A 21646-nucleotide genomic window follows, 5' to 3' on the forward strand; every position below is an offset into this window, starting at 1 on the left:
ATCTGCCTTATCCCCATACACTGAGGTCATGCACATGATCGTGGCAATGGCGAGATGAACCTACCTTCCCCACAGATTATTAACAGGCTCCTTTTTGGTGCGCTGTTATGCACCCACACAATCTGTGCTGCTCTAGGCAGCATGGATCACTGGAGGCCAGGAAAATTAGTCTCGGCCTCTAGGAAACCCAGAATGCACTGTGTGAGCAGTGTGGTGCATTGGGAGATTCCCTCATGAGTTGGATGCGCTAGACGCCAAACTCTGTGTATGCTTGGGCTGCGTACAGCCCGAGTATACACACAATCCTGGACCTAGGTTAGAGGGTGTGCTTGAGCCCTCTAACCCAGGTTAAAGGCTGGGTTTAAAACTCAGGCTTCTGGGGGAGGCAGTGCCGGGATCAGCCTTGACCCTGGCACTGTACACGAGCAGTCCAACCCAGGCTGGGGTGCTCTAGCCTGGGTTGGGCAGCTTTTGTGCACAGCCTATTTTCCTCATGAATTTAGATAATTTGAGAAAGCTCTACTAAGAATCCTGACACTGTCATAGATATCTAGACCAGGAACAGGGTCTTCTCATTGGTGAAACTGTACCTTTCAAATACCCTGTCCAGAGAGAGTTGAATTGCCAGCTGACTGCTATATTTCCTTATTTAGGGTTACTTCTGCTCTCCCTAATGTGGGCTGAAAATGCAGTCCTCTAGCAGATTGATGATTGTGTGGATGCTCTTCCTTGTATTGATATAGTCTGCATCAGTTTTATTTTTTATTTAAAAAATTTCTATACCACTCAAAACTTGCATCTCTGGGTGGTTTACAGTTAAAATCATTTAAAACATTAAATTAATTAACAATTAAAATCATTTAAAAGATTAAACACATTAAAAACACAGTATTAAAATTATTTAAAACTATAAATCTAATTAAAAGCCTGGGTGAATAAATAAAAGTTGCCAGAGGTTTAAAAGTTGCCAGAGGTTTAGTCATGTTTGTGTGTGTTAAGTTCGGTGAACTGCCCTGAGAACACAGACAGGAAGCAGGGTATAAATTTAACAGATAATGAAAATGTGTTTATTGAATGATCTAACCAATGCTATTGACAGCAAGTTTTGAAGAGCTGTGTGTTAATATCAATGGCTTACATAAGTCTTGGTAAACTAATGAGGAAGAATGATGTGTGCCTACCAGGCTAGCCAGCTCTCCAGTGCAGCGAGCATCATATTTTGCAGCAGACACAAAAGATGTTGATGTTAAGTTGTTTATGCAAAGACCCTGGCCCATGTCTAGGTATAGAAAATCAGTCTAGATCCAAAATTTGCTGAGTGTTTATAACCAAAGAGAAGAAAAACCAGTCCAGCTGACTACATATTTGCCATACACTAGCATGTATACAATATAAATTAGTGACAGGAGAAATTCAGTACAGAGAGAATGGCCAACTCACATGTTGCTTCAATTGTACTGAAAGTCTAGGGCCTAGCTGGCATTTATTTCACTGGTTTTGCCACTGGAATTTAGTCATAAAGGAGAACAATGGAGAAAAAGCAAAACAAATATTATTCTAACTGTGTAATCCCTATTCATATATTTGTACAGCTCACAATAGTATTGGAGCGGCGAACCACTATACTCCATGACATACAAGAGAGTGGCTGACATCCAGAGCAGCCTAATGTGGTCGGTACTAATCCTCCTGCAGGCTTGCAGCAAAGCATGGGTGGTCTTGCGCCTTTGCAGAAAAGTGCAAACAACAGGCGCGGAGCTCACCTGCGCTCTTGTATCGTGTCTTACCTGGAAGCACTCTTTAGACCAGAAACTCAAAATTGTTTGCCGTTCAAATTATTATTGTGCAGGGGCGTGTGCCTAATCTGTAACCAACATTTCAAAATAATCTTTTCTTTTCTCTTTTCAAGTGTTTAAATATTGGTGGAGTTAGTTCATTAGGTGTTATAAGGGGAACCAGATGGCTATGTAGTCTTTATATCTGTCTTCAAGACATCTGGCTAGTTTTATTACACAGATATTTTTCTATACAAGTTAATTCAGCTCTTCAGTGAAGGTATATTCCACAGCTACCTGTCATTTTGCTTGACTACAAAGAGGTTAGAGCATAATCTTGTAAGGATGGTTGGGAAAACACTTAGCAGAAAACTATGTACTAGTTATATGAACACATGTTGTCTAGTGAGGTTTTTATGAGTTGCTGAAATGGTTTCCAAAATGTTTTTGGTATCTAAAATAGCTAGCAAACTTAGAAGAAATCTATCATGGCTCTTTAATGAATTGTTGCTTTTATTGTTATATAGCTGCAGAAACTTATATAATAGAAATATTTGGTAACTTGCTTATAAACAGGGCCAAACTAGACATTGAGGCTCTTCTCACGATCGGTGAGAAGAGCCATGAAGGGGTTTGTGAGGAGAGTGGGCTCAGCCTGCTCTCCCCACAGACGAGCAGTCAGTCTGCTCTGGGTGGCCGCAGCGGCCGCCCACATGACTGCCAGCTCTGTCACAGAGCCAGCGGGGGCTGGGGAGTTCGCCGGAAGCTCCACCATGCCCTACATGAGCACACAGGGCATGCTGGAGAGACCCCCGAGCTGGCTGGCTGCTTTTCAGTGTTGTAAATCTGTTGGCACGGCTGACCTGACAGGATTTACGATCCCTTCAGCTCTACTTGTATGAGTCAAAATAAAGTTCTGTAGCTAAGAGAAGCAGCTTAGCTGCACGAACAAAAGTGAAGAATGACTCTCAAGATAAAGTATTATAAACAAAAGAAAGTCCTTTGAAACTAAACTAGGTACCCCGCTCTACAATAACTGAGTAATAACTGAAATAAAGGAGCAAGGAAGAACAGAACAAGGACAGATTGAAACAGGGAAGATTGAGAAAGTACAAATACGAGGACACTGTCAGCAAAAAGGCAAAGTTGCTGACAGTAATCTGTGCTAAGAACAGTCTCCTTAATATAAGGCTCAAGATAACCAGAGACAATCAAGCTTTCCTGACTTAGCACTTCTATTTCCTCTCCTGTGAGATCTTGTGCCTGCATGTCTCCCACTGAGCCTTTATCTTGAGATGTCTTCTTAACACAGGTGAAATTCCAGCTGCCTCCTGATCAGTCTCCTCAGCCCTCATGTCTGCCAGCTGTTCCAACTCAGCTCCAGAGTCTGTTCTCCCAGCCAAATCCTGCTGCTGTGCCTCTGAGCTTGTACTCCCAACCGAGTCCTCCTGTTCCTCCTCTGACTCTTCTGACTCAGAGTTCTGAGCCATGACATTCAGCCTCCCAGTTGGGGGTCTTCTCGTGAGTTGCTACAGCATGGAGTCACACTGCAGCAACTCACAATTTAAAAAAAAACGGCGCTCGTTCCGCAAACGTGGTTTAAGGGGGGGTAGTTTGGCGGGTTAACCGCCTGGAGGACATCAGGCTTGCCTGTGAGCTCAGTGGTTCTTACAGTCCACTGAAATCGGGCTAAGCTCCCCTAGCCCGATTTTGGTGGACCGTGTGAATAGCCTCATTATCTTAAATGTGCAACTGCTGCCAAAGATTGCAAGGGAACATCTACCCTGCCCCCGTCAACACCTGTTATGTCTAGTAGAACAACCTGTGATGTCAGGTCACAGTATTCTGACATCACAACATACTTTCCCTCATCTCACCAGCTAATGATGGGGGGTGGGGGCGGAAAGAATATCTTAATAAGATAAAGTGTTATTTTCTGCCAAGAAAAGAATTGGTGTGTAATAAAAGAACTGAACTGGAGAAAGTGTCTATTATATCCTGCCTGTGTAGAGCAATGCATTCTATTGGAAGGGCCCTATTAGGTATGTAGAGACTTCATGAAGCCTTAATAGGTGTTCTAGCCAGATGGTAATTATCACAAGATCTCACTCTTGTATGAGTCTATGGATATTTCAGTTAATTATTTATTTATTAAACTTCTATACCGCCCAAACTTTAGTCTCTGGACAGAAGAAAGGATTTGCAGGTCCTATGCCAGAGCTCATTCTGTCTCCTATCCCATCTCTAAGTGATAGGCCACACCCAATCCTTAACCAGCATATACATGTGCCAGCACAGGCAATCCCAGCTTCAAATCCTCATTTGCAGATATTGGCTAAAATAAGACAAGATTGCTCAGCTTGGATATCATGACAGATCCTGGCTTTAATCTAAGCAGGTTTAAAAGCAGAATGCTTCTTCTCATCATACACAAAGTGTGGGAGACAGTGTGCACCTGAGGCTAGGGAAAGCAAGGTAAAACCTGGGTTTAATCCTAACTCTATGGTCCCTGAACCAGGCCAGAATCTCTCAGCCTCTCTGTGCTCTTTGAAGGAAGAGTGGGATACAAATAGAATATGTAAACAGAAACTTGATAGCTTAGCTGAGGTTACAAGGCCAAATTCTTGAAGGCTTTTGGCCCCTTAAGAGCTCCAAAACAGGGCAACTATCAACAAGTGTCGTTATTTTGTTTCTTGTAACACTGTGAGGAAAACATGCAGAGAATATCTATATTCCTTACAGCTTCTAAAGCAGGACCCTTGCCTATTTGACATACAACCACTTGGATTTGAGGTCCTTTTAGTCCTATTTAAGGGTGATCACCTAATGTGATCAGAATCTCTCACAGTGCTTTATAACGCTCCCCATTCCGCAACAATTAAAACAGCTGCATGGGAAAGTTAATTGGAAAAGTTGTGCTGGGAAGAAATATTTAACTCTTTCCTCTAGCACTGTCTTATGGGAATGCTAAGAAAATGCAATTCAAAGAGTGCTGTCTAAGAAGTTTGTGATGAATTTCTGCTGAAGGGACACATAAAATTCTGGTTCATATGATCATACTAATGCACATTTACCAGTAAATCTGAGATCCCTGAGCTGTGCGTGTTCCTGCAGAGTGTGTTGTGTGAACTCAGACGTTTTTGTCAATCCCAGATCTTCTTCACAAAAACCCAACATTTAACCAGGATAGACCAGCCAAGTTCAGAGCTAAGATTAATTATCTCAGTTAAATATCAGGTTTACCTGCACAGATCTGGGATCGGTGAAAATATCCAGAGTTCACATTACATGCTCAGGGATCCTAGATTTGCCAGTAATCTAACATAGTTCTGTTTGTGTGTAAATAACCAGCCCACAGTTATTTTCCAGAGCCACAGGCAACTGCAGAGGAAGGAAGAATCACTGTCAATTGTGCCCTGGCCACACACAATGGATGGCTATTAGCCATTTTATATTAGCAATATAAAACAAAGGGAATGATTCATGTCCAAATCAAAACAACCCTGATTGTTTTGAGCTCCCTGTTGGAGCTCAAATCGATTCAAATGATTCGAGCGACATTCTGAAAGGCTTTTCCTGCTTGTGGACTGGTTTTCTGGCACTGGCTTCAGATTGGCTTGAGATCTCCTTGCTTCTTGATTGGCTTGTTATCATACAAATAAACTGTTGCTATTGGCAAATATGCCCCATTGGCTGGGGAAGGGGGAACAAAAATGAGGGAATTTCAAAATGATTTCAAAGGGCCTGGGGAGGTGAGGTAGAGAGAGCATTTAGTGTGCCCTTGGATACATCAGGAAAGGAGGGGAGGAAGGAATCAAGGAAGGTTTAATTTTGTGGTTTTCTTTTCTCAGCACTGAGTATAATATGCTGTGCTATTGCTGCTATGTTATCAACTATCTGGTTTTGATGGATCTCAGATTGTGTGTGTGTGATATTTTCTTGGTGATTGCTGTGAGATGAGCTCCATGTCTGGCCTTGAGACAAACATGTGCTTCACTCACTGCTCTGTTCTGCAATCTGCATTGTAAGGTGTGTACAGTCAAAATGTGGCTGAAGATGTTCTAGTTGAGTTTATGGCTATTCTTGCTGCTGAGGTGCTGCTGTGGCAGCTGTTGCAATGCTGAAGAGAGAGAGCTGCGAGAGAGCAACTTGTGCCAATGATGTTACTGCAAAACAGACACTGTGGCTGAGAGTGGATTTGGGGTCAGTAATTCCTTTTTAGCAATTTTTGGACTGTGTTTTTAAAAAATGTGTGTTGTTCTGTGTCAGGAGGATCAGATTCCTCTAAGTGTGTGCTTCTAATGTGCAAGGCAGGGTCACAAATTGCAATGCAAATTTTTGTATGTGCACTCTGTGAGGGCAGTTTGTTTTGGCCATAGGGAACAATGGGAATTCAAAACACCACATTGTTCCCCATGGGTAGGTCCTAGGGACACCAAAGTGGTGGTACAGCTACCTGGCACACAACCCACCAAAGAAACAGACAAATGGGTTATTTTAAACGATTTTTTAACCTTTCCCCAAATCCCTGATAGGACCCTATATAACAAGTAGCTTTCTAAACTCCTCTTCAGGGCAGTTGTCATTTGGGAAATATGTTGGTATTCGGATTGGTTTTTAATCTGATTTTACTACACTTTTTGGTTACATTCTTGCTATTCTGTGGTTTTGTTATCTATCTTGAATCTCCTTTTGGAAAGAAAGACAATCCTATACAAACTCGAGAACTACATAAATACAAAATTGTGCAGTATTTTCTGCTATTAGAAATTTAATACTAAAGTCAATAATGGGTTTTTAACAACAGCTTCATTGTTATTCTGTACATACTGACTAAACATTCAAGTGCATAAACAGTGGCTGAGATCCTGATTAACAAAGTGCAAACATAGCAGAGGCTGTGTCCTCGCAACTGGAGGCTTCTCCACTAAAAGAACACATATGTATGGAGAAGGGGAACACAATTTCCATTTATCTTTCCTTCTTCCGTAAATGTGCTGTGGCTTCCAAAAATATGTCCCTGAGAGTTGTGCAGCCCTCAGGGACATATTTTTGGAAGGCACAGAGCACTTACAGATGCAAGGAAAACTAGTGAAAATTACTTCCCACACTACACACTCTGGCCTTTATACCATCAAAAAAGACTCTAGTAACTCTCCCAGAAGCCTCCCTTGCTATTAAATAATAGGTCCATAAAAGTAAAGAATACAGCCATCCAGGAGGTTATCCTGGATGAGCACATGGACCTGGCACGCATTACGGAGACTTGGTTGGATGAGGGAGGAGATCTAAATCTCTCCCAATTGTGCCCACCAGGTTTCTGGGGTGCAGCATCAGCCAAAGTGGGGGTGGGATGGGGTTGCCCTGGTTCATTGGGAAACCATCTTCCTTACCAGATGCACTGACCAGTTTGAGTGTCTGCATGTAGTGATAGGATCACAAGACAAACAAAATTTATATACCGCTTTTCAACAAAACTTTCCAAAGTGGTTTACATAGAGAAATAACAAATAAATAAAGAAGATGGATCCCTGTCCCCCAAGGGCTCATAATCTAAAAAGAAACATAAGACAGACACCAGCAACAGTCACTGGAGGTACTGTGCTGGATAGGGGTGGATAGGGTCAGGGTCTGTGATTCAAAGTTTGGATTCTATTGGTATACTGTTCACCCCACTGTCTAACAGTCTCTCTGCCTGAGGTGCTTGAGGTGGTCGCAGATGTGGTGTTGAGAACACCACGGCTGTTAGTCTTGGGGGAGTTTAATGTCCATGCTGAGGCAGCTTTGTCTGGTGGAGCTTGGCACTTCATGTCCTCCAAGATGACCATGGGTTTGTCTTAATTGATTTCTGGTCCCAACACATGTGGCAAGCCATCCACTTGACTTGGTCTTTGGGTCAATGGTGGACAGTGGTGCTCCGTGGATAGTCCAGGAGGCCTCAATACTCTTATCATGGATGGGTCAATATCTAGTGAAGATTGGACTGAGAATGGGCCCAATACACCTCTGCAGGGGTGGGGGACCCATTCAAATTATTTGCCCTTGGAGGCTTATGGGTCCTAATGGATTCCCAATGACTCTGGGGAAGTTTCCTGCTGAGAGAGTGGATGATCCTGTTGATGCCCTGGTCTCCCTCTGGTATGAGTAAATAGGTCAGGCGATTGACACAGTTGCACCTAGGCGTCCTCTCCCAACCTGCCAAGTCCAAGCAACTCCCTGGTATACAGGTGAGTTGCAGACAATGAAGCAGGTTGGAAGATGGATTGAGCGTCATTGGTGGAAAACTCAGGATGAATGTGACTGAACACAGGCTAGAGCCCATATTAGGGTCTACTCTATAGTGATGATGGTGGCGAAAAAATCCTACTTTTCCACTACCATTGCATCTGCCCAATGTCGTCCGGTGGAGATTTTTCAAGTGGTTCAGGGCCTCCTAAGTGAGGACCCCAAAGACCAAAAGGAACCCTTGATAGCCTGCTGTGACCAATTTGTGTTACATTTTGTGGATAAAATAACTCATCTATTCTGACTTCTTTGCTAAAATTTTTGCAGCACTGGAACTGGATGTTGCCAATGCACCATCTGGTCTTGTTATATTGGACAGTTTTCAGACTGTGGTGTCTGAGGAGGTGGACAGGTTGCTTGGAAGGCTGAGGCCTACCACATGCATCCTCGACCCCTGCCCTTCATGGTTGGTGAAGCCTTCTAGGGAGGGACTGGGTCCATGGGTGGCAGGGGTGGTGAATGCCTCTCTAAAGCAAGGGGTAACGCCCCCTCACCTGTAGAAGGCAGTCATTAGGCCCCTCCTAAAAAAAAAAAAGCCCTTATTGGACCCAGATGACTAACTTTTGACCAGTTTCAAACCTCTCCTTCTTGGGCAAGGTGTTGGAGAGCATTGTGGTATCTCAGTTCCAGGCAGTCCTGGCTGAAATTGATTACTTAGATCCTTTCCAGTCTGGCTTCCAACCTGGATATGGGATGGAAACTGCCTTGGTCAGCCTGGTGGATGACAGAGGGAGTGTGACTCTGTTGATCCTCCTGGACCTCTCAGTGGCTTTCGATACCATCAACCATGGTATCCTTCTGGGACATCTCTCTGGGTTGGGACTTGGGGATATGGTTATATGGTGGCTCCGCTTCAACTGGGAGGGTTTTACTCAGAAGTTGGTGCTGGGGGACGCCTGCTCCACCCCTTGCCCTTTGGCCTATGGGGTACCACAGGGATCTGTTCTGTATCTCATGCTTTTTAACATATACATGAAAACTCTGGGAGAGGTCATTCATGGGTGTGGGCTGCAGTATCATCAGTATGTTGCTGACACCCAGCTATACCTATCTTTTAAGTCAGCAGACATCAGGGATGCAGTGGATGCTATGAACCAGGGCATGGAAGTTGTTTTGGACTGGTAGAACTGATTATCCAAGTAATGAGGTAAATTTGGTCTTGGATGGGGTCACATTCCCTCTGAAAGACAAAGACCGCAGTTGGGATGGGGATGCTTCTAGACCCAACGCTGTCCTTGGAGGTTCAGGTGGCGGCAGTGTGCGGAAGTGCCTTTTACCAGCTAGGGCTGGTATGCTAGCTGAGACCCTACTTGGAAAAGTCGGACCTGACTTCAGTCACTCATGCTTTGGTAGAGGAGAGCTGGTCTTGTGGTAGCAAGCATGACTTGTCCCCATAGCTAAGCAGGGTCCACCCTGGTTGCATATGAATGGGAGACTAGAGGTGTGAGCACTGTAAGATATTGCCCTCAGGGGAAGGAGCCACTCTGGGAACAGCAGAAGGTTTCAACTTCCCTCCCTGGCTTCTCCAAGATAGGGCTGAAAGAGATTCCCGTCTGCAACCTTGGAGAAGCCACTGCCAATCTGAGCTAGATAGACCCTATGGTCTGACTCAGTATATGGCAGCTTCCTATGTTAACATTCAGATTGGACTACTGAAATGTACTCTATGTGGGGCTGCCCTTGAAGATGGGTTAGAAGCTTCAGCTGGTCCAGAATGCTTCTGCAAGGATGCCCATAGGTGCAAGTTGCTTCATGAGTGTCACACCCATCCTGCAACAGCTTCATTAGTTACTGGTCCGCTTCCAGGCTAGATTCAAGGTGCTGGTCTTGACCTTTAAAGCAGGGTTGCCAGAACCTAAGGGGTATACTTGTGGGTCAAATGGGCCATAAGCCAGAATTTGGCTTTTAAAAAGCCAAATCTGGCCACCTAGCTTTAAAGCTCTACATGGCTTGGGGCCGGGGTACCTGTCAGATCGCATTCGCCCATTCGAACCTGCCTGGGTCTTCCACTCATCTTCTCAGGCCTTGCTGGTGGCCTCGTCACTAACAGAGATCCAGTTGGCAGGGACTAGAAACAGGGTCTTTTCGGTTGTGACCCCTCAGCTTTGGAATGCCCTTCCTGAATAGCTTCGCCATGCCCCCCCCTCAGTGTTTTTAAAATAACAACTAAAAACACATCCTTGTAAAGAGGCTTTTTAATGCTCCACCTTTGGTTATATATGGTAGGTTTGTGAGTTTTTATAATTCTCAATTTTTCGCTTTTAAAATAATTTTTAATTTGAAACTTAATTCTGATTGTGGTTTTAGCCTGGACTTTTAACATGTTTACTTAATTTGGTAAATTTTATTAGTTTTATTTTACACGGTATCTATTTTATTGTTGTGAGCCGCCCCGAGTAGCAGTGCACTGGCGGAGTGGGATATAAATATTTTAAATAATAATAAAAATAATACTACACATATGTTCTCCATTAGTGGAGAAGCCTCTAGCTGCACTGAGAGCAGCGTCCGGCTGTGAGGATACAACATCACTTACATCCTCACTTTGTTAGCCAGGCTCTCAGTCAGTATATTTTATAAAAACTAAAGAAAACAAAAGAAAATTTTAAGTTATGTGCATATTGACTCTTGTTCATCATTTGTGTTGCACCCATTGGCTGCTGCACATTAATTTTAGCTTAAACATCTAGAAGGCTAAAAGAATTCCTTAAATTTAAGAAATAATTCAAACTTTATGAATCTCAAGTAGAAAAATGTTTTTGTCACAGCCAGTCAGATTTGTTTATGTGATAATGTCAGGAAGCCAATTCAAAGTAAGGGAAAGAAGCATCACTGTTATTCTGACAGGTGATTGTTTTTGCTCTTGCTCAAAGAGCAAAAATAGTCCAAAAGGGGGAGGGGTAACTTTCATGGAGTCACACAGCTGTCATGTCAGTGAGGGGCACTTTTGCAACAAGTATTCTGCCATTTGTCTCAGTAATAGAAACAATGTGGTTTGAAGTCTCTTAAAATGTATTTGATTTTAACCTCTTTGTTTAAACCCAAGGGCACGGTTTCTTAACTGGAGTACATAGGATAGGTCAAAGTGATCCATAGAAAATCTTTGCTACACTGAATTCTGTTTGCTTTTTGGTGAGTCAAAATTAAGTTTTTGAAAATAACAATCCTGAGCCACTGCTGTTCTCTAATTTTTATTGGAGCCTTATGAAAATACATGCTATAAATAGAGTTGGAGTTTGTAGCTGCAAAAGGGTTGAAAACTCCTCCCCTAGAGGTAAGAGAGTATTCTGGATAGGGTTGTGCATTTTGGTTTTTTTTTTCTGTTTTGTTTTTGGCCCGAATCCGAAACACCTCCATTTTGTTCTTTGCGCGAAATCGGCCAATCTGAAACACCCCAATTTTGTTCTTTGTTCGAAATTGCAAGATCCAAATCCGAAACACTGTGGATTTTTAAAAAATGGCTCTGGGGCAAAACTAGTGCGTGAGGGTGGTAATTCCCAATGGGTGGAAGCTACCACCAAAATTTCTGAGGAATTGGGAAAAGGGCTGATTTTTGGTGAATGTCTGAAGTTTAAGATTTTTCTCATAGGGAATAATGGAGGTTTCAGCAAAAGTATAGCTTCATGTCGTGGGGGAAGGGGGTGGCCCAGAGCAGAGTAGGGTGGGTGGTAGTGCCCAATGGGGACAAGGAAGCTGCCAGAATTATTTCTAAGGAATTGGGCAGAGGGCTGATTTTTAAAGATTTAATGGAGTTTACGCGTCTAAGGTTCTTCCCCATAGGGAATGATGGAGGTTTCAGCAGCCCCATAACTGCATTTGGGTGGCACCGGGGTGGCCCAAAGCAAGTGGTGGTGTAGAGCACATAGGGTGCCAACCACCCACATGAGTTGCTAACCCATGGGGTACTGGGTTCTGTTGTTTCTGAGATGTTTTGAGTGTAGATTCTCTGGTAGCATATGGGAGTGGATTAATGGTTTGTTGTTGAAAATCTCATATGCTACCAGAGAATTTACAGGCTGGGCTCAGGCTGGCAACAAGGCAGGCATAGGCAATGGTATGGCATCTCTCAAGGTGGTGAAAAAGAAATTCTTCTGGAACAAAAAAACAATGCAGCAGATAAATCCATTCCCAGGTTGGCATGCAGTAGCCATAGCAGGCTGGGCTCAGGCTGGCAACAAGGCAGGCAGGCATAGGCAATGGCATGGCATCATCATGGCAAATTGAGGCATGCCATGCAATGCAAACTAGTTCTCTCTATCCCTCTCTCTCTCTCTTCAATGAGGCAGAAGGCAGAATGACGAATGAGTAACTAACTTGTTGAATGAATTGAAAACCCCTCCTTGAACTCCCACCCACCCTTGCTCCTTCTTCGACCCTTCCCCTGGCCAATGTGGGGTCGGTAAAGAGTGGCAAGAGGCAAAAGAGCCAATGGGGAACAAGGAGGGAACTCATCAGAAGGCTGGAAGGGCGGGAAATTCAAAGAGATGTCAAATACAAAATGGAGACTGACTCAGAGATCGCCACAAAATGGAAGTCTGAAACAACAAAACGTTTTGTAGCCAAAACAGGGATGTTTTGTTTTGTGTCAAAAATTTTGGATTTGGAAAATGGGCTTTTTGTTTTGTCTACAAAACACCCAAAACGGCCTGTTTCGAGTACAAAACGTTTTGTACCCAAAACATTTTGCACATCTCTAATTCTGGCTGTTATTACATGCCAGCTACTAATTACTGTTACTGCTATCAAATGTACAACAGACTTATACAACCAATACAGACAAGTGTATATATCTATTTAATCTATTGTGCTGAGAAATTTGCTTACAAGTTTGATATGAATTAAATATTATTGCTACTACATCTATTCTAACATTTTATTTCTAAATACAGGAAACCCTTGTTATCCATGGTTATACGGATCATTATTTCATGGATCCGCAGATGGGTCAGAGACCCAGTTTCTTTATCCACGGCATGAAATGCAGGTGATTTTCACTTATCTGCAGTTCCTGAGTGGACAGAAATGACTTCTGATGTCATTTTCGGACACAATTTTGAAGCGCAGAGGTTCACTTTTGTAACCGTATGTAAACTGCTTTGAGAACTTTACAGTAGTTGAAGAGCGGTACATAAATATTTGTGGTAGTAGAAGAACGTTGGTTGAAGAGTGGAATATAAGTAGTAGTAGTAGTAGTAGTAGTAGTAGTAGTAGTAAAAAAATAATTAGATTTATGCACATTTAAAAATATTCCTTTGAACTTATTCAGTCTCCTCTAACCCTCACCACACAGCCATTCATTCATAGTGGACAGTGTGCTTTTAATAAAAATTTGCTGGGCTGGGTGCAGAGCATCTGCGCCTCTGGCCAGCCCACCTCCTCCCACCCACCCACCCACTCCAGGCAGCGGCTGCCTCCTCCTCCTCTTCCTCCTTGTGGCCGGCCCAGCCCGCCACCAGCCCTACCTATAATCTACAACTGAAAAGGTCAATGTGAGCCAGAACTAAAACAGACATTAATTCAATTATTCCATATTAACATCTCATTGATTTCAGTGCTGGTGATAACACAATGCTATTCAAATATCTTTAAAATGGGGAAAATAGCACTGAGGCATGAGGAACAAGAATGTAGTCTCTGCACACGCCTTGGTTTGCAGCTACACACACACACACACACACACACACACACACACACACACAGATTCAATTCAGATGTTATATTCAAAAACTGTTTGCTAATAAGAGTGAGAAGGAGCAAATTCTGCTATGAAATCGGCTGTGTTACCATGGTTAATGCTGCAGAAAGTAAGAGATTCAGGTATGTAGCAAGATTTACTCAGTTCAAATATGGATGAAGGGCTTCAAACTGGTTTTGCGTCTGTTAAAATATGCCTGGTCAAGAAAGGCTGCAATCACATTGTCAAGCGGAAAGACTTCGTGGCAACAGTCATAATATCATTCTTAGTAAGCAGTTATTTTTAAAGAAGCTGTATTCAGTTCCTACATCATTTACTCTCTGGATCATATTTCCTTTAATAAATATGATTATTTAAATTATTTCATGACAGATGCTGTCTAGTCAAAATATAAATGTTTAATATATTTCAGTTATTGCTTCCTACTTCTTGGCATGTTGAAAACCTCTGAGACAAAATGCCAAGCATATGAAACCTAAATAGCAATATGAAAGATAAACAAGACATCATTCATGGGCATCTGCAACCAAATGTCTCATGTTATTTTAACATTAAAAACTGAAATATCTTGACATATCCGACAACTAGGGTTAATCTTCTGTGAATGCCCCCCCCCCCGGCAAAAAAAATAGTTGGGTTACTTCTCTTATTATAAAAAGATATTCTAAAGAATTTTGCTTTTCTTTCCTTTCCCCCAGTTGTTTCTGTCATAAATACTTTCTGTCCACTAAGAGCAGCTTGAGAGGCATCTGGCATGCTCCACCACCATCAATAGTACATTTGGCAGTGACACGTAAGAGGGCCTTATCTATAGTGGCATGCAGTATGCAGTGGTGGCTGGTGTGGGTGGATTGTGGGGGCAGAAAACAAGCCTCAGGTGAGGCTTATTCTCACTTCTCTCACCCCATCCCAGCTGCTTCACTCTCCCTCGCTGCACCTGGCCACAGAATTAACCCTTTGCACATGAGCTTCCCAACACAGCAAACAACCAGCCCAACAGCAAGGAGTTAATGGGTTGTTCCGAGAAAGAATGAGGCATCTGGGATGGGGAGAGAAGAGCTCACCTGAAGCTCATTCCCACCCCCACACAATCTGCCCATACTAGCAGTATGTAGGATATGCTGGTGAGTGAGGTAAGCATGGCCCCTTTGCTATCAGAAACCTACCTATCCATCAGGCTTTTACCATGTGGCTCCTAACCTTTATTTGATTGGTTTGTTTTTGGCAGCTGAAACCTATTTTGATATATTGCTTTTAATTGTTTTTGTTGTTATACACACACACACACACACACACTATATATATATATATATACACACACACACACACACACACACCGGTGGGGTACCAGTCCTCTATTTCTATCTATGCTGGGCTTCTTTATTTAAAACAGTTTACTCTAAATAAATCCTCAACGTTACTGATTCTCTGTCCAAAATCTACAGAATTTAGGTCTACTATTTAGAGACCACATTTGGCCTCTGTCCTCAAAGGTTTTCTAGCTCTCAAGTTCACTTAAGACATTACTGTACTCACAGAATGCTTTGAGAATTTGGATGCTTCTCTATTAATAAAGAAAGCTGTACTCTTTCACATGAAAAATGCACAACATGTGTACATCCTTCAAAAAGGATTTCCCCCTATCAATACAAAGTGCAGCTTACTTGTGGAAAATTATATGCTACTAGTAGTGAAGATTAATTGAACATGCAACAGTGAACCAGTATCAGAGAATAACAGTGTTTTCATACAAGTCTTTCTTCTAAATTGTGTTCTCCAGATGTTGTCACCAGGGAACACAGTCTTTCCCTAGTAGCGGAGCAGAAAATCAATAACTCATATTTTTCAGTCATCCAAAACTACTTACAGCCAATTCTAGATAAATTGTGATGATTTCAGTGCTAAAAATCCTACTATCTGGGGAAATTCAATGTAAATTTCCCTACTGGCCAGTGGGCAGTTTCCTCCATATAGGCAAGTCAGCAAAACTCAATATGAAACATCTTCTGGCTGCCGTGCATCTCGAATTGAAAAAGGGATTCTCAAAATCAGTGGCCAAAGAAAACCAATAATTTGACAGTTTTTAAAAAATGCTTTTTCCCTTTTGACAAATATTATACTACATACTTGGTTTTTTTCTAATTTGTCACAATATAATCCTTGATAAGGTAATATTATCTGAAACAGAACCATGTTTCTTCTGGAATATCAGTTATGTTAAATCTTGAATTTCATTTTGCAAAAGTGTTACAAATCACGGAAAACATCAGTCATTGTTTTATTAATATGCTAAGGGCAGCCTCAGACATTAGGGAGATACAGAAGTGGGGGGAAAGTACAAGTGCCTTGTGTTTCCTGTCTTTGCTTTTGCATCACATTCAGAATAGAATTTTATATATGAAATGTTAGTCAGATAACCACAAATGGAAGTACAAGGCATCTCCATTCTGTCCAGATTTGTTCTGTGAGTTCAAGATTAATAGTGTCGAAATATTAAATTCCAAATGTGAAAGTAACTTCCTGATTTACTGAGACAATCACAGAAGTAAAATTAAAATTAGATAGATAGATAGATAGCATGGGAGAAGGAATGGTTTCTGGGTAATGTGCAAAAAGCCACTTTATTTCCCCAATGCCCTTTCCTCTGATAATGATGGGACTGGCGCATTGGTGCTCCTTCTATCTCTGGCTAGGCAAAGTCAGTCCTTCTGTGAGCATCACTGTAGCTGTCACCGCTGGAGAAAATGTTTTTAATGGCTTTTCACCAAAATGTGTATCAGGATTTTCAATACTACTGAACATGAAGGTGAAAGCTTTTGAATTTTTTGAAACAGGAAGGGTGCACTTCTCTCCCTGAAATCTCAGCTATTACCTTTCTATCTGAAGAATTCATATACAATTAAAAGTATAATTAAAACCTTTAGCAGTTCAACTTGTTCAACTCTGAAAAAGGGCTGGTTTAGTCAAAACATCATCCACTAGCCCACCATATTACAAAATTTTTCCTGCTATCAGTGCCCATTACATGTGTAGTGGGTGTTTCATCTGAACGGTTCCTCTACATGGCCCATTCTGTCACCAATGCTCTAACATCTACATGAAACCGCTGGGTGAGGTCTTCAGGAAATTTGGTGCAGGGTGTTATCAGTATGCTGATGACACCCAAATCTATTTCTCCTTATCAGTTGTCGTCATCGTCATCATCATCATCAGGAAATGGCATTCATTCCCTAAATGCCTGCCTATGGGCAGTAATGGGCTGGATGAGGGATAACAAATTGAAGCTGAATCCAAGCAAGATGGAGATGCTCATTGTGGGGGATTGGAATTTGAGGGATGAGTTAGATCTTCCTGTGCTCAGGTGGAGACTATGGCCAGCAGTGCTTTCCATCAATTTTGGCTAATTTGTCAGCTGTGTTCACTCCTTGAAGAGAACGATCTCAAAACAGTGGTGCATCAGCTGGTAGTCTCCAGGCTTGACTACTGCAATGAGCTCTACATAGAGCTGCCTTCAGAAACTGTAGGTTGGAAATTTCAGTTAGTTCAAAATGCAGCAGCTGGACTGGTATCTGGGGTAACCTGGGGAGCCCATATTATGCCTGTTTTAAAATAGTTGCACTGGATTCCGGTATATTTTCAGGCGAAATACAAAGTGCTAGTTATTACCATTAAAGCCCTGAGCGGCTTGGGTCCGGGCTACCTTAGAGAGCGCCTTCTTCTGTATTATCCCTATCACATGTTGAGATCATCTGGAGAGGTCTATCTCCAGTTGCCACCAGTACGTCTGGTGGTGACTTGGCGCCGGGGCTTCTCTGTAGCTGTTCCTGGCCTATGGAATGTACTCCTAGCAGATATCTGTAATTTAGGATTGTTGCTGGCCTTTAAGAGAGCCCTAAAAACATACTTGTTTGGCCTGGCCTTCCAAGGTTTTTAAATTATTTTTAAGTATTTCAATTGGTTTTAAATGGTTCTGAATGGCTTTAAAATTGTTTTTATATTATTTTAAGCAGTGTGTTTTAAATGGTGTTTGTTTTTATGTTTTTTAAACGTGTGCACTGTCCAGGGCCTTTGGATGGAGTGATCTAGAAAAGTAATAACTAACTAACAAACTAACTAAATAAATACTAGTAAATACTATTTACTATTTAAATACAATTTAAACTAGTATTTGGTAGAAATTTACACAAATCACAAATTGTGATTCATTTCATGGTCAAATCAAAACCAGCTGTGGTCAAATCAACCACAAATGTGGCCATCTCGAAACCAGGTCAATTTGATTTGACCTGGATTTTAAAAATCAAATCTGAATCAATTCAACCTGTGCTGTGGTGGGTGGGGAGCGGAGAGCCTCTGAATTACTTTTGCAGAGCCTGCAGCGGTGACCCCCGACTGGCTGCCACGATCCCCCTGCGGCCGCCAGCCACTCCTGTGAAGAGGTACCTGCCTCCATACTTTTAAAACCCCACTCTACTCCTCTGGTGGGAGTGAAGACATAGGACTGGCTGCTGGTAGCGGCAGGGAGGCAGCGACTGGACCCGCCATCCCTTCCCACCACTGCAGAATTGGCAGCAGGTGGCGGCGATTGGACCGCTATCCCTCCCCACGGCCAGCCTGACTGGCACTAGCTCTCATACTGACTGGGCTAGCCTCCTTCAAATGGCTTTGTGGATGTGCGGGGAGGCCATTTAATGGAGTAGCCCAGTGTTCTTTTAACTAGAACACCTGTGCCTTTGTGCTGAATAACAGGAATATCTCCCATTGTTTCTTCGCTAGAACACCAATCACCACCCCCATGCCACTGCCAGCAGCCAGCCCTATGTCTCCACTCCCGCCAGAGAAATAGAATAGGTTTTTTAAAGTATGGGGGCAGGCGCCTCTTTACAGGAGTGGCTAGCAGCTGCAGGGAGATGGTGGTGGCCGGTTGGAAGTCACTGCTGCAGGCTCTGCAAAGGTAATTCATTATTTACTTTCAGGGTGCCCTGGCACTGTTTTTTTTTTAATTAAAGTAATTCAGAAACTCTCCTCCCCCCTTAAATTGAAGGTCAAATCGATTCTGCTAGATTCTGCTCAAATCTGGCTGATTTTGATTTGACCTCAAAATCTAACCACCCTTTCTTGGGGTGATTCAGCCAGATTTGAATAGAATTGATTCGCTGCTGAATCGAATGACACATCTCTAGTATCTGGACCACATTAATCTAGTATATGGGCCACATTAATCTAGCATCTGGGCCACTTGCAGAGGAGCAGTTCAGATGAGCCATCCCCCGAACAACTCAGGAAAGGTGCCCTTGTGCTTCAGGTGTGGAGAAGGATATGTGCCATCAAACATACTGATCATGTGTGGTGGGGCTAGCAAAGTATAATCTAAACCAGCCCAAAGTAATTTGAATTCACTTCAAGAACATCAGCATACATAACTAAGGCTACAATCCTAAACGAAATTACTAGGATGTAAGCCCAACTGAACACAGTGGGACTAACTTCCATCGATCACACTGCCTAGCAAATATAATTGTATCCTGAATGATATTAAATAGAAAATGTGCAGAAGTTAAGAAAGAAAATGAGGAAAATGTAGTATCTGATTAGCATACAGAACAGGCAATTAGAAATCAGATATTATACATGAAAAATGAAGAGAAAAAATACCTGGGGCGATGAAGGACTAAAAGCCACATTGATTACAGATTCTGTGTGTCCTGTCAGCTTATGAGAATAGGTGCTTGAATGGTTCTCATATATGTAAGCCTGAGAGACAACAGACATTCATGTTAAAGATGTCAACAGCACATGATGAAATAACCCTTCCCCCCGAAGTATCTAGCTGTCAAGATATTTTAGCTAAAAAGCTATACAGTATGTCTAAAAAGTTTATACACATTTAAGTCAGGATGAAAAAGTATGTACAGACATGTTTTCACCCACTGAGAACAGATTACAGGCTTCTCACTACTTGTAACTGGTGGAAGGCATTGCTTGTTAATGATGTCACCTGCATAAGGAGAAGAATTATTTAAAATATTCAGAAATTTAAACTACTTATTACACCACCATTCCATCCATCAGGATCCACAGGGCTGCTTATCATCAACTTGTACCTATGCTAAGAAGCCTTTGCAAACATTTTGCGAGACCCAGTGGACAGAGCACACCCCCACTGGCGGCTGCTGCCATTCGCCAACAGCACACCTGCACAGTGTTGTACAAGCCAGCCCATCTCAGCTGCTTTCAACGAAGGTAGGATCCAGGGCTCCCCGCCTTGGTTGCTTCTCAGTGGCAGAAGGCATTTACTACTTTCCAGCCTATCTCACTGGCCGCCAGCTAGTCTTAACTGTTCTATTTTTATTAGGTTTCTGTTCCATTCAAGCTACTTTATAATGTTCCATAATTATTACTTACTAATAAGCAACTTTCAAGTGCCTTCCCCCCCCAGAAAAACCCTAAATGAATAACAGTTACTCTGAAAAATGATCACTTGTGTGAATTTAGCTGTAGAAGTTACACATTTCCTGCAAATTAAATGTTAGAAAACGGGGAAAGACGCCATGAAGGAAATGGGTAAATAGTGAAAAGGCACATGTGCATAAAAGCCTGACTCACTAGAGCCAAAGTAAATTCTTCTTTTCATATTCAAACCTATTCCTAATAATAAAGATTACTGATTCTGAAGTGATTGATATTTCCTTTCCATCTTTGTCTCCAGTTCAGCTGAAAGTAGAAAATGGTTTACCTGTTCTATTGGCATACACACGACCTTCTTGGATTCATAACCACACACCTACTTTTGTTTCCTTTTCCTGGAAAATGTAGGTATTACTTTCAGCACATTTTCAAAAACATTTAGGTTTGAAAGAGTATTTGCTAATATATTTATAGAGTTGTCTTTAGCGTTGCAAATAGGCTAAAAAAAGAAGTGACAAGGCGCCAGTTTGGATGATTCTTTGTCTGCTCAGCCCACTACACATAAGGAAGTGTACATGTGGTGAATGCACACATACATCCCCCCTCCCGGCACGGAGGGGTGCCTTTCCCTAATTGTGTGTGTATGGGGTTGTTGTTGTGTTTTGGGGGGGGGGGGGCGGTTGTCTGAACCTCTGCTCTACATGTCCTAGAAATATTAGTTTAAACTAGTATTTCTAGCACATGTAAAGGAGCCGTTTGGACAAGCTGCCACCCCCACAAGCAATTAGGGAGATAAACCCCTGTGCACTGGGAGGAAGACAGGATGTGTGCACTCACCATGTGTGCATGTTATGTGTGGTGGGCAAAGTATTGTCCAGACGGGCTCAAGAGGAAAGTCTTTTTCAGGCATTAAAAAACCCCACACAACTCTTTATAGTACCACATATTCAATATGAATCCAGTTACTATTTTTGATCTGGAGATGGTGCATGCACTGGGGAAATGATATTAACTATCCAGGACTGCTGCAGCCCCAATTCAAATTGAGGAGGTCACAATCTTAAAAAATTAAGATAGGAAACATAGGAAACTGCCATATACTGAGTCAGACCATTGGTCTATCTAGCTCAGTATTGTCTTCACAGACTGGCAGTGGCTTCTCCAAGGTTGCAGGCAGGAATCTCTCTCAGCCCTATCTTGGAGAAGCCAGGGAGGGAACTTGAAACCTTCTGCTCTTCCCAGAGTGGCTTCATCCCCTGAGGGGAATATCTTGCAGTGCTCACACATCAAGTCTCCCATTCATATGCAACCAGGGCAGACCCTGCTTAGCTATGGGGACAAGTCATGCTTGCTACCACAAGACCAGCTCTCCTCTCCAAGATACGGGAGACCCAATAATATCTTACCTAGTATTGCTTTGTGTGTGATTTCAAGTGGGAAAGCAGCTCAGGGGGATGGACTATGAGGGGAAACCAGCGAGCCA

At 42.5% G+C, this 21646-nt stretch overlaps 1 protein-coding gene across 10 annotated transcripts in view; it reads right to left on the bottom strand.

The window, feature by feature from the left end:
* The window catches only part of WDR27 (WD repeat domain 27), a 169097-nt gene that overhangs the window by 34756 nt on the left and 112695 nt on the right, over positions 1-21646 (bottom strand). For 6 of the 10 annotated variants that reach the window (XM_053297383.1, XM_053297418.1, XM_053297375.1 and 3 more), the window contains exon 24: positions 19411-19509. The exons of 1 other annotated variant lie outside the window; for it this stretch is intronic. In XM_053297383.1, coding sequence (XP_053153358.1) covers positions 19411-19509 — 99 coding nt within the window. Of the gene's footprint in view, positions 1-19410; positions 19510-19672; positions 20559-21646 lie in introns of those variants that run through there. 3 more of the 10 variants (XR_008316483.1, XM_053297462.1, XM_053297452.1) reach the window with 3 other exon arrangements.

The sequence above is a fragment of the Hemicordylus capensis genome, chromosome 1 (genome assembly GCF_027244095.1).
Source record: "Hemicordylus capensis ecotype Gifberg chromosome 1, rHemCap1.1.pri, whole genome shotgun sequence".
Classification (NCBI taxonomy): Eukaryota; Metazoa; Chordata; class Lepidosauria; order Squamata; family Cordylidae; genus Hemicordylus; species Hemicordylus capensis.